The sequence below is a fragment of the Oncorhynchus gorbuscha genome, linkage group LG10, assembly GCF_021184085.1.
Source record: "Oncorhynchus gorbuscha isolate QuinsamMale2020 ecotype Even-year linkage group LG10, OgorEven_v1.0, whole genome shotgun sequence".
Classification (NCBI taxonomy): domain Eukaryota; kingdom Metazoa; phylum Chordata; class Actinopteri; order Salmoniformes; family Salmonidae; genus Oncorhynchus; species Oncorhynchus gorbuscha.
In genome coordinates this window covers 30,606,400-30,623,365 of record NC_060182.1, presented here as the reverse complement: position 1 = coordinate 30,623,365, position 16,966 = coordinate 30,606,400, and the positions used below count along the sequence as shown (strand labels likewise).

Sequence of the window (16,966 nt, the reverse complement as noted above, 5' to 3'; positions counted from 1 at the left end):
CTAGGGAGTTTTTCCTTGCCACCGTGCTTCTACACCTGCATTGCTTGCCGTTTGGGGTTTTAGGCTGTGTTTCTGTACAGCACTTTGAGATATCAGCTGATGTACGAAGGGCTATATAAATACATTTAATTTGATATTCAAAATAAACATAAATACCTTATTTACATAAGTATACAGACCCTTTGCTATGAGACTGGAAATTGAGCTCAGGTACATCCTGTTTCCATTAATCATCCTTGAGATGTTTTTACAACTTGATTGATTCAATTGATTTAACATGATGTGGAAAGGCACACACCTGTCTATATAAGGTCCCACAGATGACTGTGCATGTCAGAGCAAAAACCAAGTCATGAGGTTGAAGGAATTGTCTGTGGAGCTCCAAGACAGGATTGTGTCGAGGCACAGATCAAGATTGAACTCTTTGGCCTGAATGCCAAGTGTCACATCTGGAGGAAACCTGGCACCATCCCTACAGTGAAGCATGGTGGTGGCAACATCATGCTGTGGGGGTGTTTTCAGTGGCAGGAAGAAAGTCAGGATCGAGTAAAAGATGAACAGAGCAAAGTACAGAGTGATCCTTGATGAAAATCTGCTCCAGAGCGCTCAGGACCTTGGAAGGTGAACCTTCGCCCTAGTCTAACAGGACAACGACCCTAAGCACACAGCCAAGACAATGCAGGAGTGGCTTCGGGGCAAGTCTCTAAATGTCATTGAGTGGGCCAGCCAGAGCCCAGACTTGAACCCAGTCGAACATCTCTGGAGAGACCTGAAAATATCTGAGCAGCGACACGCTCCATACAACCTGACAAGAGCTTGTGAACATCTGCAGAGAAGGATGGGAGAAACTCCCCAAATAAAGGTGTGCCAAGCTTGTAGCGTCATACCCAAGAAGATTCAAGGCTTTACTTTCAACAAAGGGTCTGAATACATGTGTAAATGTGATATTGTCATTTATTTTTAATACATTAGCAATAATTTCTGAAAACCTGGTTTTGGCTTTGTCATTATGTGGTAGTGTGTGTAGATTGATGAGGAAAAACATTTAATTTAAATCAGTTTTAAAATAAGGCTGTAACGTAACAAAAATGTGGATAAAGTGAAGAGAACTGAATACTTTCCGAATGCACTGTAAATCCCTACTTAGATATCAGATCACCAGTGACCAGTGTGAATTGAAAGGAGGGTTTAAAAAAGGCCTAGATCCAAGCCAGGTACCTCCTTTGAGGAGGTACTTAGATGGTTTGTTTCAACCAACAGCTTAGGACATTCAATTACTGAAATATTAAAAACGGAGCTGTGTGTGTGGAGGTGTTCAACATCAAGGTCTTTACCTAAGCATGAGGTTCATAAGCTGCAGACCCTCTCCCCTGAGGAAGCGGTCCCGGTTGGCAGCCAGCATCAGACAGGAGCACAGGGCATCAAACAGGTTCTCCATCATCTCCTGCTCCTCTGCCGTGGCTGGGTTGTGGCGCTTGAACACCTGAAGTAGAATGACACCCACAGTTCATCACCAGGGTTGGGTAGGTTACTTTCTAAATGTAATCCGTTAGTTATTAGTTACCTGTCCAACACTTATCAGTAACATAACACTTCCGAGTAATGTAATCTGATTACTTAATTTTAGATGACTTCCCCTTAAGAGGCATTAGGAGAAGACAAAAGTTAAAATTACCAATTGAACAACATCTATTGTGGGATAAATAGATGTTAAGGGTTTACACAGCTGGCCATAAATGGATGTTGCATTTTACTTTATGGGTTGGTTATGTATTAATCCATTGGTTTCTACAACAGACAATAATAGTAATAATACAATTATGCTCTCTTTACATTACAAACCAAAGTCTAGAAATCTGACTGTCATTCCAATTAATATAATATCCATTGATCTTCAAAAACAGGACTTGGAAATAAGGATTTATAATAAGGATTTATTAGCCTACTCTGTTTATGATTTTGTTGTCATGGAGGATTGGGCTCATTGTTTCGAGTTGAAAAATAAATGCTGCTCTTGTGAAAGTAGTGCTTTGAGCACTACCGAAAAGTCCCTTTTGCATGTGAGAAATTAATGACATATGCTGCATTTGCTATAGGCCTATTGTTTACGCTTTTGTTGGTGACACTGATATCGTGATCATTTGCAGCTGTTTAAGTCCATCAAAAGTGTGTGAGTTTGAGCATATGTCCATTAGGCTTATTGAATAATTTTTTGAATTAGCACAAATTTTATTGAGCAACAAAAGCCCCACTCGTGGTCTTCTTAAATTTAACTTGTCTTTGACTGTATGGAGCACAATACCACAGAGGAGTTTAGAAGGGAGGAACTCTGATTTGAATGTCATTGAGCAAACAGAAAGTTGGAAAAAAAAAAAAATCACTAACATCCTTTCTGAATTTGAAAGTAGTCATCTAGTTTCCAAAAGTACAATATCATTGCCCTCGGAACTAAGGACACACTGAAATCGGCATCGCCAACAAGGTGGAGAGACTTACAAAGCAAAGCAGAAGATCTGTCTAGCATCAAGTTACATTTCAAAATCTATTAATTTGCATTAGACAGCATTATACTGGAGACATTGAATATATCAAATATTATAATACATAGCCAAAAGAATCCTGCACATAAGGCTAATCTAACTGAGGTTGTGTTCATGTCAGGATGAAGTGGGTATGGCTAGATCACTACTGTAAAGAACACACCATTCTTATGAGCTGCTGAAACTTCAACAGTGTGATGTAAGGTGTGTGTGAGAGAGACAATGATGAATCAGAGAGAGAAGGAGGAGCAGTAGAAAGTGTGAACAGACAGGTTGGTAAAATCCCTAGGAGTCTTACAGAGAGCTGCTGCAGTAAAACATCAATCCCATCCAGCTCCCCCAAGAGCTCCCTGGTGCCTGGAGGTAGGTAGGTGTAGAGAGAGCATGAGAGAGAGAGCGAGAGAGAGCGAGAGCGAGAGCGAGAGCGAGAGCGAGAGCGAGAGCGAGAGCGAGAGCGAGAGCGAGAGCGAGAGCGAGAGAGAGAGAGAGAGAGAGAGAGAGAGAGAGAGAGAGAGAGACTTAAAATATTGTGGACATAAACATTGACAAACATAGTTAGAGCGGGACGGTGGGAGACGGTGAATCGATCGAGGCAGCACAACCAACCCAGGCAGCTAAACTCACTCAGAGGGGGAGACCGAGAAGAAAATTAGATAGGACAGAATATCAATGTGGCCCAGTGCATTATTGTTCTGGACATAGTGCCTGAATGTCATCCAGCAGCACTACAAGGCCTTCTGGACCTAGCCACTCCGAAACTAACAAAAGTATACTTTACCCAGTCATGTTACTCTACAATTTTGGTCCACAGATAGAGTAATCACACCAACCACCTCTGTGGCAATGTTTATTTGACAATAACACATTCGAATAGAGCAGTTTTCATCACGTTGTACAGCAAGTAGAGGAGAAAGGGCTGTAAATTTACTGTCATTGTTTTGAAGCAAGATAGCCAAGATTTCACTGCAGTACAGCTTGTTAGCATCGAATGGAATCTTTGCCTGAAAGAGAGAAAGGGTGGGGGGGTGAATGCCAAAATCAGTGGCAGCATGAGCAATTGAAAGCGTATATGCTGTACTGTAGGTACAGGTCTAGAACAGTCATTTTCAATGAGACGTACCCAACCAGCCTGCAAAAACCTCTACTTAAAGCATCAATAAAACATGGATTGTGTCATTTTCAGTCATATCCTCACCTTTATTCTCTTTAGCAACCACTGCATGAGTCCTTGCTGAGCTGCTTCTGTGCACAGGCCAGGCCTGAACTCTGCCATGTTCTCAATGATGGCTGATGGGAGAGAAGAGAGGCGAATGAGACTTCCAGATTATGACAGCACCTCGCTGAGAAGTATAGAGGTCTCAGATCCCTTTGCTAATACTTGCATTATAAAGCCGTCAGACACCTTATTCCTCAATCAGCCAGGAGAAGGTCGGCAAAACCCCAGAGAGAGAGAGAAGTAAAGATGGGAGGAGGGGGGGCAGAGAGACGACAGAAGGACAAGGAGAGGGAGCAATATAGGCCTGCTGGAGAAGAGGGAAGCCTTTATCACTAATTCCAGCTGAGCAGACAGCAGACACCATCCTGGAGGACATGAGCCTCTGAGCCCCAACCACGAAGCAGACAAAAGGCTTATTCAAGCCTGGAGAACTGCCTTGATAAGACGCCATCAAAACACTAGGAGCACTGAGCCCAAATGTAATGATTAAATAATTGGAACGTGTTTCTTCTATGTGAATTGAGTGGAGGGCATCCCACTGATTCACAAACCGTTAGGACATGATATGACAAACAGATTTTTAGACTATGAGCTAAAACTTCTCCACGCCAGCATTTACAAATATTTAATAATCCCCATATTTTGTCCAATCATTCTGCAGTGGGTCTTACCTAATGTGTTGTAGACTCCATCTGCCTCCTCCTTCACCTGCTCATCCAGCCTCTCCATGTTCTGCACCAGAAGGGCCACAACCTGTCCCTCCAGCTACAGTTAAAGAAGAAGACAGGCTGTTTATCACAGCATTATGGAATACTGTGTGGTTGAGTGACGACAATAAAAGGCTCAGGCCTAATTTCCGTTGCTAACTTATTAGTCATAAGACCAGAGTGATTTGACCTTTGCCTACTTGGTCTTTCTAAATGTCAGCCGACATTATGATGGGGTACTCAACCTTTTCCAGAAAACCGCCAATAACTTTGCTGCTGTCAAAGTGAGTGCAAAGGGAGGGCTAAGGCTTCCGCATGCTTCATCTGGAAATGAACGAGTATGCTCGCATACTCTCATAAAAGACCTTAGCTAGAAAAACCATAAAAGACCATGCAAAAGTTATGTTTGTCCATCTTGAGACGCCGTAGCCAGTATACACTTCCTCAAAATAGTCCGAATTATGGGGCTGTGGTCTAGCGCACTGCATCGCAGCGCTAGCTGTGCAACCAGAGACTCTGGGTTTGCGCCCAGGCTCTGTCGCAGCCGGTCGCGACCAGGATGGTCCGTGGGGCGACGCACGATTGGCCTAGCGTCGTCCGGGTTAGGGAGGGTTTGGCCGGTAGGGATATCCTTGTCTCATCTCGCACCAGCAACTCCTGTGGCGGGCAAACTAACCAAGGTCGCCAGGTGCACGGTGTTTCCTCCTTGTCTCAGTGGCTGGCTTCCGGGTTGGATGCGCTGTGATAAGAAGCAGTGCGGCTTGGTTGGGTTGTGTTTCGGAGGACGCATGGCTTTCGACCTTTGTCTCTCCCAAGCCTGTACGGGAGTTGTAGCGATGAGACAAGATAGTAATTACTAACAATTGGATACCACGAAATTGGGGAGAAGTCAAATGTATTATTTTTTTAAATAGTCAGAATTAATCTAAGACAACTCAACGAACAGCCCAAAAAAAACTTGCCGAAGACCAGAACTAACACAAACGTCAAAGTGTTGTCATAATATATGCACAAGTTGTTTTGGATGGGAAGCATGCGGACGCCTTAAGACCGACCATTTTCACTAAGGCAATGGACATTAGCTGGGATTGAATCTGATTTTAATCTATTGAGTTTATCATCCGCATCAATATGGTTGGAGGGGGTGATGAGAAGTAACACAAAATGGCTGCTAGCCATGACTAGATTGTATACAAACAAAATGGACTCACCAAAGAGTCTATGAGTACTTCCGCGCCCTCCTCACTTTCATGAAGTGTGTCGATGTCCGTCAGCTCTTGTAACAAATCAACCACTGCAATGGCAATATGTAGGAGAGGCTAAGGATTTGTCCCGTGGGTATTAATATGTTTGATTTTTTCTAGGTTCAGTTTAGAATCATTAGTAGCCTTATTCAAGGTAAAATGCATAGAATAGCATTAGTCAATGGTTTAACAAGTGCAGGTAAATTAACTGAACTTAACAGTGAATGATGCCTAGTAAGCCATCTTTGAAGGAAAGGATATCTGTGTTCTCGTGGCTGAGTAAGCCCAGCAGGGAATGGACAGCATTGAGTTCCACCAAGAGGTGGTAGAGATCAGGCATGGTGGCGATGACATGCATCTCCTGGATGATGTCATTCAGATCCAGCTCTGTTTCCATGAACCTGAACAGAGGCATAATAAAGTATGTCAGAAATGGAAAATAAATCCAGACCTGTTGAATGCAATGTCATGTAATTAAAGACTGGAGCAGATCAATTTACCCTTAAAAAATAATTATACCTTTATAGGACAAAATTATGAATACTTAATGTATAAACTAGGGCTGGCACGATTACCGTATAAACGTGAAACCGACGGTTATGGATGAAGACTGCCATGAAAATAAAATAACAGTCATACCTGTTTTAACAAGAGTCTTCGGTGCCTAGGCAACGCCCCCCCCCCCCCTCCCTGAAGTCTAGGTTGAAGATGACTACGGGTGCGTTTGTAAATTCACTCTGAAGTGTGAGTGCGCTCAGAGTGCACTCTGGGGGTTCGTATATTCAGAGCGTTGTCAGATTATCTGCGCGCAAATTCAGTGTATTACGCTCTTGGATTATTCAGTGCACACTGGACGCTCTGGTCTAGGGGAAAAAGTGTGCAAGCATTCTGACCTAAAGGCAGTCAAGCACCCAATTTAACTGGCTAAAGATGGCTAGCTTGCTAGCTACTGCCAGACAGAAATGAGAGAACACCTCACTGTTATCTAGAGCGTTGGGGATTGTAACTGTGCTGCTAGCAACAACATTTCCGTTTTTTTGTCTGACGTTTACTGATACCTGTCAAATTCAACGGGTGTTGTGCATTCGTAAATTCATCAGTTATTCTGCACTCTGTCACACAAACAAGAGTGCTCTGATATCAGAGTAGATTGCCAAAGCAAATTTACAAACGCACCCAAAGGTTAAGATAAGAGGATTCCAATATCCCACAACTCTTCGCCGCAATGGAACCAGCTATGCTAGTTAGCAACGGCGCTGGTATTTCGCAACGGCACGTCACATAAACCTGTTAATATTCTAAAAGTTTCTACATGGAATCCTAACTTGTCATCTTCAATCTAGCCTACAGCAGCAGACCATGCAGTCAGGAGTTGAGGAGAAAATGTACCTCTTAAAATAAATATATATAAATATACATACAGACATAGTTGAAGTCGGAAGTTTACGTGCATACACTTAGGTTGGAGTCATTAAATCTAGTTTTTCAACCACTCAACACATTTCCTGTTGGATGTATTTCAAGGCCTACCTTCAAACTCAGTGCCTCTCTGCTTGACATCATGGGAAAATCTAAAAAAATCATCTAAAAAAAAAAACATTGTAGACCTCCACAAGTCTGGTTCATCCTTGGGAGTAATTTTCAAACGCCTGAAGGTACCACGTTCATCTGTACAAACAATAGTACGCAAGTATAAACACCATGGGACCACGCAGCAGTCATACCGCTCAGGAAGGAGATGCGTTCTGTCTCCTAGAGATGAACGTACTTTGGTGCAAAAAGTGCAAATCAATCCCAGAACAACAGCAAAGGACCTTGTGAAGATGCTAGAGGAAACCGGTACAAAAGTTACTATATCCACAGTAAAACGAGTCCTATATCGACATAATCTTGTAGGCCGCTCAGCAAGGAAGAAGCCACTTCTCCAAAACCGCCATAAAAAAGCCAGACTACGGTTTGCAATTGCACGTGGACAAAGAGGTGCAATTGAAGCACGGTAGTGGCAGCATCGTGTTGTGGAGGTGCTTTGCTGCTAGAGGGTCTGGTGCACTTCACAAAATAGATGGCATCATGAGGGAGTAAACCTATGTGGATATATTGAAGCAACATCTCAAGACATCAGTCAGGAAGTTAAAGCTTGGTTGCAAATGGGTCTTCCAAATGGACAATGACCCCAAGCAACTGAACTGAAAAGGCGTGTGCGAGCAAGGATGTGATAATGAGAGCCAGTTTCATCATAGCGCTTGATGGATTTTGCAACTGCCCATGATGAAACTTTCAAAGTTCTTGACATTTTCTGGATTAACTGACCTTCATTTCTTAAAGTCATTTATCTTTGCTTATTTGAGCTGTTCTTGCCATAATATGGACTTGATATTTGACCAAATAGGGCTCTTCTTCCTACCATGTCACTACTGATTGGCTCAAACACATCAAGGAAAGAAAATCTAATTTACTTTTAACAAGGCTCGCCTGTTAATTGAAATGCATTCCAGGTGACTACCTCATGAAGCTGGTTGAGAGAATGCCAAGAGTGTGCAAAGCTGTCATCAAGGCAAAGGGTGACTACTTTGAAGAATCTCAAATATAAAGTCATCCAAAGTTCCATGACCGTCACAGCCTTACGTATAAATGTCCCTCATTAACTCACCTCCCCGGGGTGTCTGGGAACTTTATCCTCAGCTCTTGGTTTTTGTAAGACCTTTTTTCAAAGGTCAGGATCATTTTCTTCACCGAATTCTCATCCACTGGTTCACCCTGAAAACAGAGTGCCCTTTTGTGAAAAGTGTAACCAAGACAACAAAAAAGTATTTTAGGAACAAGATCAGCACATTTAACGCCACATGAGAGATCTAAGATGGCTGATGTTTTAAGTGCTCCTAATCAACTGATTTTCTGTTAGTTTGTTTGCAACTTATTGGTTTTTACTTATTTTGTACATAATGTTGCTGCTACCGTCTCTTACCACCGAAAATAACTTCTGGACATCAGAACAACAATTACTCATTGCCTGCATCCGTAATGGGTCTGCGACCAAACGTCCACCCCTCATCACTGTCAAACGCTCCCTAAAACACTTCTGTGAGCAGGCCATTCTAATTGACCTGGCTGGGGTATCCTGGAATGATATTGACCTCATCCCATCAGTAGATGATGCCTGGCTATTCTTTAAAAGTGCCTTCCTCACCATCTTAAATAAGCATGCCCCATTCAAAAAATGTAGCACTAGGAATAGATATAGTCCCTGGTTCACTCCAGACCTGTCTGCCCTTGACCAGCACAAAAACATCCTGTGGCGTTTTCATTAGCATCGAATAGCCCCGTGATATGCAACTTTTCAGGGAAGTTAGGAACAAATATGCACAGGCAGTTAGGAAAGCTAAGGCTAGCTTTTTCAAACAGAAATTTGCAGTGTCCCAGAATCTGTCCATGGAGAATAAGAGCACCTCCTCCCAGCTGCCCACTGCACTGAGGCTAGGAAACACTCACCACCAATAAATCCACTATAATTGAGAATTTCAATAAGCATTTCTCTACGGCTGGCCATGCTTTCTACCTGGCACCCCTACCCCGGTCAACTGCCCGGCACCCTCCACAGCAACCCGCCAAAGCCCCCACCATTTCTCCTTTACCCAAATCCAGATAGCTGATGTTCTGAAAGAGCTGCAAAATCTGGACCCCAACAAATCAGCCGGGCTAGACAATCTGGACACTCTCTTTCTAAAATTATCTGCCAAAATTGTTGCAGCCCCTATTACTAGCCTGTTCAACCTCTCTTTCGTATCGTCTGAGATTCCCAAAGATTGGAACGCTGCCGCGGTCATCCCCCTCTTCAAAAGGGGGAGACACTCTAGACCCAAAATGCTACAGACCTATATCTATCCTACTCAGTCTTTCGAAGGTCTTCGTAAAGCCAAGTTAACAAACAGATAACCAACCATTTTGAATCCCACCGTACCTTCTCCTCTATGCAATCTGGTTTCAGAGCTGGTCATGGGTGCACCTCAGCCACGCTCAAGGTCCTAAACGACATCATAACCAATCGATAAGAGACATTACTGTGCAGCAGTATTCATCGACCTGGCCAAGGCCTTCAACTCTGTCAATCACCACATTCTTATCGGCAGACTCGACAGCCTTGGTTTCTCAAATGATTGTCTCGCATGGTTTACCAACTACTTCTCTAATAAAGTTCAGTGTGTCAAATCAGTGTGTCAAATCTGTTGTCCGGACCTCTGGCAGTCTCTGTGGGGGTGGCACAGGGTTCAATCCTCGGGCCAACTCTCTTCTCTGTATACATCAATGATGTTGCTCTTGCTGCTGGTGATTCTCTGGTACACTGGTGATTCTCTGGTACACCTCTACGCAGACGACACCATTCTGTATACTTCTGGTGCCTCTTTGTTAACTAACCTCCAGATGAGCTTCAATGCCATACAGCTCTCCAACTGCTCTTAAATGCAAGTAAAAGTAAATGCATGCTATTCAACCGATCACTGCCCGCACCTACTCGCCCGTCCAGCATCACGACTCTGGACGGCTCGGACTTAGAATACGTGGACAACTACAAATACCTAGGTGTCTGGTTAGACTGTAAACTCTCCTTCCAGACTCACATCAAACATCTGCAATTCAAAGTTAAATCTATAATCAGCTTCCTATTTCGCAACAAAGCATCCTTCACTCATGCTGCCAAACATACCCTCGTAAAACTGACCATCCTACCGATCCTTGACTTCAGTGATGTCATCAATAGAATAGCCTCCAACACTCTAATCAACAAACTGGATGCAGTCTATCACAGTGCCATCCATGTTGTCACCAAAGCCCCATACACTACCCACCATTGCGACCTGTACGCTCTCGTTGGTTGGCCCTTGCTTCATACTCGTCACCAAACCCACTGGCTACAGGTTATCTACAAAGTATCTGCTAGGTAAAGCCCCTGCCTTATCTCAGCTCACTGGTCACCATAGCAGCACCCACTTGTAGCATGCGTTCCAGAACGCGTTCCAGGAGGTATATCTCACTGGTCACCTCCAAAGCCAATTCCTCCTTTGGTCATCTTTTCTTCCAGTTCTCTGCTGCCAATGACTGGAACAACCTGCAAAAATCTCTGAAGCTGGAGACTCATATCTCCCTCACTTGCTTTAAGCACCGGCTGTCAGAGCAGATCACAGATCTAAACAGCCCATCTAACTACCTACCTCATCCCCATACAGTATTTATCTTGCTCCTTTGCACCCCAGTATCTCAACTTGCACATTCATCTGCACATCTACCACTCCAGTGTTTAATTGCTATATTGTAATTACTTCGCCACCATGTCCTATTTATTGCCTTAACTCCCTTATCTTACCTCATTTGCACTCACTGTATATAGACGTTTTCTTTTGTTCTACTGTATTATTGACTATGTTTGTTTATTTCATGTGTAACTGTGTTGTTGTAAGTGTCGAATTGCTATGCTTTACTTGTTCTCAACTAGCCTACCTGGTTAAATAAAGGTGAAATAATGTAATTATTTATTTTATTTTTTAAATAGTGCTTTACCGGGAACAAGCCCAAATCCCTGTTATTTGCGTGAAGAGAAGACGGAGAAAAAGAGAGCGGGGGCCTGACTTCTGAGAATTTGTAGGCGATCGAATAAACCCCCACTGCCTTCCGTTCTCCTAGCTAATGTGCAAACATTGGAACATAAAATTGACAACCTACGAGGAAGATTAAACTAACAATGGGACATTAAAAACCAATATCTTACGCGTCATGGAGTCGTGGCTGAACGACAACATCATCAACATACAGCTAGCTGCTTATACTCTCTATCGGCAGGATAGAACAGTGGCGTCTGGTAAGACAAGGGGTGGCGTACCATGTAAATGTGTAAAAAGCTGGTGCACAATATCTAAGGAAGTCTTGAGGTTTTGCTCGCCTGAGGTAGAGTATCTCATGATAAGCTGTAGCCCACACCATCTGTATTTTTTGTAGCGGTCCATTTACCAGCACAGACGGATGCTGGCACTAAGACCAAACAAATCCCACTATGCCCTCCAACGAACCATCAAACAGGCAAAGCGTCAATACAGGACCAAGATCAAATCGTACTACACAGACTCTGACGCTCGTCAGATGTGGCAGGGCTTGCAAGCCATTACAGACTACAAAGGGAAGCACAGGCGAGAGCAGCCCATTGACACGAGCATACCAGACGGGCTACACTACTTCTACGCTCGCTTCGAGGTAAATTACACTGAAACATGCATGAGAGCACCAGCTGATCCAGAAGACTGTGTGATCATGCTCTCCGAAGTAAGTAAGACCTTTAAACAGGCTCAACATTCACAAGGCTGCAGGGCCAGACGGATTTCCAGGACATGTACTGCAAGCATGCGCTGACCAACTAGCAAGTGTCTTCACTGACATTTTCAACTTCTCCCTGTTAGAGTCTGTAATACCAACATGTTTTAAGCAGACTACCATAGTCCCTGTGCCCAAGAATACTAAGGGAACCTGCCTAAACAACTACCAACCAGTAACACTCACTTATGTAGCCAATTTGCAAATGCCCTATGTGAGAATGCCATTCATTGACTACAGCTCAGCGTTCAACACCAAAGCTCATCAATAAGCTAAGGACCCAGGGACTAAACACCTCCCTCGGCAACTGGATCCTGGACTTCCTGACGCGCCGCCCCCAGGCCGTAAGGGTAGGTAACAACACATCCGCCACGCTGATCCTCAACACCGGGGGCCCTTCAGGGGTGCGTGCTTAGTCCCGTCCTGTACTCCCTGTTCACTCGGCACAGCACGGCCAGGCACAACTTCAACGCCATCATTAAATTTGCAGATGACAACAGTGCTCGGCCTGATCACCGACAGATCTGGCCGTGTGGTGCCAGGATAACAACCTCTCCCTCAACGTGATCAAGACTAAGGAGATGATTGTGGAATACAGGAAAAGGAAGACCGAGCACACCCCCATTCTCATCGACAGGTCTGCAGTGGAGCAGATTGAGAGCTTCAAGTTCCTTGGTGTCCACATCACCAACAAACTAACATGATCCAAGCACACCAAGACAGTCGTGAAGAGGACACGACAAAATGTATTCCCCCTCAGGAGACTGAAAAGATTTGGCATGGATACTCAGATCCTCATAAGGTTATATAGCTGCACCATCGAAAGCATTCCGACTGGTTGCATCACTGCCTGGTATGGCAACGCTCGGCCTCCAATCACAAGGCACTACAGAGGGTAGTGCGTACAGCCCAGTACATCACTGTGGCCAAGCTTCCTGCCATCCAGGACCTCTATATCAGGCGGTGTCAGAGGAAGGCCCTAAAAATGATCCATCCACCCTAGTCGTAGACTATCATCGACTGTTCTCTTTGCTACAGCACGGCAAGCAAGCGGTACCGGAGCGCCAAGTCTCGGTCCAAGAGGCTTCTACCCCCAAGCCATAAGTCTCCTGAACATCTAATCAAGTGGCTACCCAGAATATTTGCATTGCTGCTCCCTCTTTTACACCATTGCTACTCTGTTATTATCGATGCATAGTCGCTTTAATAACTCTACCTACATGTACATGTTACCTCCACTTACTGGTGCCCCTGCACATTGACTCATTACCAGTACCCCCTGTATATTGTCTTGCTATTGTTATTTTACTGCTGCTCTTTAATTACTTGTTCCTCTTATTTCTTATTCTTATTTTTTAAACTGCATTGTTGGTTAAGGGCTTGTAAGCATTTCACCTGTTGTATTCGGTGCATATGACAATTTGATTTGATTGATTTTATGTCAGTAAAACTTTGCCGACCTCTTGGTCATCTGCGTCCTCATCATCATCCATGAGTTTCTCCAGTATCCTCTTCCTGTCACTACTCTGGTCCTCACCGTCATCTCTCTCCAGGCGTCTGGCCAGGTCTCTGCCAACCTTCTTGCTTCTGAGGTCATCGCCATCATCATCATCATCCCGCAGACGCTTTGCCCCCCTGTCAGGCTACAATGAAGATCACACCATCAACACCATGTTGAGCAGGTACATCAAAACAGGGATGTCAAGTCATAAGGCTTTGCAATGTATCCAAGCAAACAGTTAATAATGTAGCAAATGCATTCATCTTAACATGCAATAGCACTTGATTTTCTGATACACACTATGGCCAAAAGTATGTGGACAAATTCAAATCTGTGTATTCCACACCCATTGCTGATAGGTGTATAAAATTGAGCCCTCAACCATGCAATCTCCACAGAAACACATTGGCCTTACTGAAGAGCTCAGTGACTTTCAATGTGGTACCGTTATTGGATGCCACCTTTCAAACAACGGCTCTGTCGAGAAGTGGTTAGCCACACAAGCTCACAGAACAGAACTGCCGAATTCTAAAGTAGAGGTGTGGCCAATTAATCAGGGCCGATTTCAAGTTTTCATAACAACCGGAAATCGGTATTCTTGGGCGCCAATTTGCAGATAAAAAAAAAATCTCACACCTTTATTTAATCTTTATTTAACTAGGCAAGTCAGTTAAGAACACATTCTTATTTTCAATGACGGCCTAGGAACCGTGGGTTAACTGCCTTGTTCAGGGGCAGAAGGACAGATTTTCACCTTGTCAGCTCGGGGGATCCAATCTTGCAACCTTACAGTTAACTAGTCCAACGCAATAACGACCTGCCTCTCTCTCGTTGCATTCCACAAGGAGACTGTTACGCAAATGCAGTAAACCAAGGTAAATTGCTAGCTAGCATTACATTTATATTATAAAAAACAATCAATCATAATTACTAGTTAACTACACATGGTTGATGATATTACTAGATTATCTAGCGTGTCCTGCGTTGCATATAATCTGATTGAGCATACAAGTATGTGACTGAGCGGTGGTAGGCAGAAGCAGGTGCGTAAACATTCATTCAAACAGCACTTTTGTGCGTTTCGCCAGCAGCTCTTCGTTGTGCGGCAAGCATTGCGCTGTTTATGACTTCAAGCCTATCAACTCCCGAGATGAGGCTCGTGTAACCGAAGTGAAATGGCTAGCTAGTTAGCGCGCGCTAATTGTCATTTTGTTGCTGGTTCGAGCCCAGGGAGGAGCGAGGAGAGGGACGGAAGCTATACTGTTATACTGGCAATACTAAAGTGCCTATAAGAACATCCAATATTCAAAGGTTAACGAAATACAAATGGTATAGAGGGACATAGTCCTATAATAACTACAACCTAAAACTTATTACCTGGGAATATTGAAGACTCATGTTAAAAGGAACCACCAGCTTTCATATGTTCTCATGTTCTGAGCAAGGAACTGAAACATTAGCTTTCTTACATGGAACATATTGCACTTTTACTTTCTTCTCCAACACTTTGTTTTTGCATTATTTAAACACGTTTCATTATTTACTTGAGGCTAAATAGATTTTATTGATGTATTATATTAAGTTAAAATAAGTGTTCATTCAGTATGGTTGTAATTGTTATTATTACAAATTTAAAAAAAAAATATATATATATACATTTTTTATTATTATTATTATTATTATTATATATATATTTTTTTTTAAATCGGCATCGGCTTTTATGGTCCTCCAATAATCGGTATCGGCGTTGAAAAATCATAATCGGTCGACCTCTATTCTAAAGCATGTAAAAATCTTCTGTCCTCGGTTGCAACACTCACTACAGAGTTCCAAACTGCCCCTGGAAGCAACGTCAGCACAAGAACTGTATGTCGGGGCGTCACGAAATGGGTTTCCGTGGCCAATTAGCTGCACACGAGCCTAAGATCACCACGTGCAATGCCAAGCGTCAGCAGGAGTGGTTTAAAGCTCACCACCATTGGAAACAAGTTTTCTGGAGTGATGAATCGCGCTTCACCATCTGGCAGTCCGACGGATGAATCTGGGTTTGGCGGATGCCAGGAAAACACTACAGTGCCTTGCAAAAGTATTCACTCCCTTGGCGTTTTTTCCTATTTTGTTGCACTACAACCTGTAATTTAAATGGATTTTTTATATGGATTTCATGTAATGGACAGATACAAAATAGTCCAAATTGAAATGAAAAAAAAAAATGCCAAGGTGGGGAGAATACTTGCGCAAGCCACTGTACCTGCCCCAAAGCATAGTGCCAACTGTAAAGTTTTGGTGAAGGAGGAATATTGATCTGGGGCTGCTTGTTCATAATTTAGGCCCCTTAGTTCCAGTGAAGGGAAATCTTAACTCTAAGGCATGCAATGACATTCTAGATGTTTCTGTGCTTACAACTTTGTGGCAACAGTTTGGGGAATTCCCTTTCCTGTTTCAGCATGACAATGCCCCCGTGCACAAATCGAGGTACATGCAGAAATGGATTGTTGAGATCAGTGTGGAAGAACTTGACTGGTATGCGCAGAACCCCGACCTCAACCCTATACAACACCATATTAATGCCCATTATTTTGAAATGGGATGTTCGCAGGTGTCCACATACGTTTGGTCATGTAGTGTGCTCAAGAAATTACATTCCACGAAAGCAACATTACTTTAGCTAACAAGGCTGAGCCACAGAGAAAAAATAGCAAATATCTTCAGCTGAGCTAAATTAGGCAAGCGTTTGTATCACAAGATAGCTTTGCTAGCTACTGTAGTTAGTTAGTTACAGTAACTTGTTAACTGTATGTGCTAACGTTTTTTAGGCTAACTTGACATCAGATAGCCAACTCCTTAAATTTTTCACAACGTTAACTAGCTAAGCGAACTTGGTTTATTCGCTAAATACCAATCATTTTAGCCAGTAACGTTAGCTAACAACGTAACTATAAGGCTAGAGTCAAATACGCTGTTTACAGCACCCTTATTTTGCTAGCTAACTAACGTTACCGGTAAGTTAGCTAGCTAGGATATGTCTAACCAGCTAATTACCTGATAATTCAGTAGCTCGCCTACGTCCATGACGAAATGTTAAGTTTCGGGCAAACGCTACAGTTACCAACAATGAATAGTGGCTATGTCAGCCTTGCAATGTCCCGCTACAAACTTAAAACAGCAAATGTTACCGTAAAGCACGTCGTTGTCGTGATATTCTGAAGAGGGTACTTTTTTTTTTAAAGAGACTTGCTTTGAGGAACTGATGGGGACTTGACATTCCAAGGACCTTAGCTGTAGGTCCCCATAAATTAAGAGGTAACACGTTTTCCTGTTTATTTTACAAGTTGCACAGATACTATAGAGTGAGATTGAATTTACATTTATTGTTATACGATAATTATGCAGGTGGTAAC

At 43.2% G+C, this 16,966-nt stretch overlaps 1 protein-coding gene across 3 annotated transcripts in view; it reads right to left on the bottom strand.

Annotated features, from left to right (window-relative positions):
- The window catches only part of LOC124045853 (beta-catenin-like protein 1), a 39,654-nt gene extending 22,914 nt beyond the window's left edge, over window positions 1–16,740 (bottom strand). For all 3 annotated transcript variants that reach the window (XM_046365577.1, XM_046365578.1, XM_046365580.1), the window contains exons 1-10: window positions 16,608–16,740; window positions 13,525–13,707; window positions 8,358–8,464; window positions 5,969–6,108; window positions 5,675–5,772; window positions 4,428–4,521; window positions 3,736–3,827; window positions 3,469–3,541; window positions 2,839–2,897; window positions 1,335–1,483 (exon numbers count right to left, since the gene is read on the bottom strand). In XM_046365577.1, coding sequence (XP_046221533.1) covers window positions 1,335–1,483; window positions 2,839–2,897; window positions 3,469–3,541; window positions 3,736–3,827; window positions 4,428–4,521; window positions 5,675–5,772; window positions 5,969–6,108; window positions 8,358–8,464; window positions 13,525–13,707; window positions 16,608–16,637 — 1,025 coding nt within the window. In that variant the 5' untranslated portion in view covers window positions 16,638–16,740. The remainder of the gene's footprint in view (window positions 1–1,334; window positions 1,484–2,838; window positions 2,898–3,468; window positions 3,542–3,735; window positions 3,828–4,427; window positions 4,522–5,674; window positions 5,773–5,968; window positions 6,109–8,357; window positions 8,465–13,524; window positions 13,708–16,607) is intronic.
- Between the last annotated feature and the right edge of the window lie 226 nt (window positions 16,741–16,966).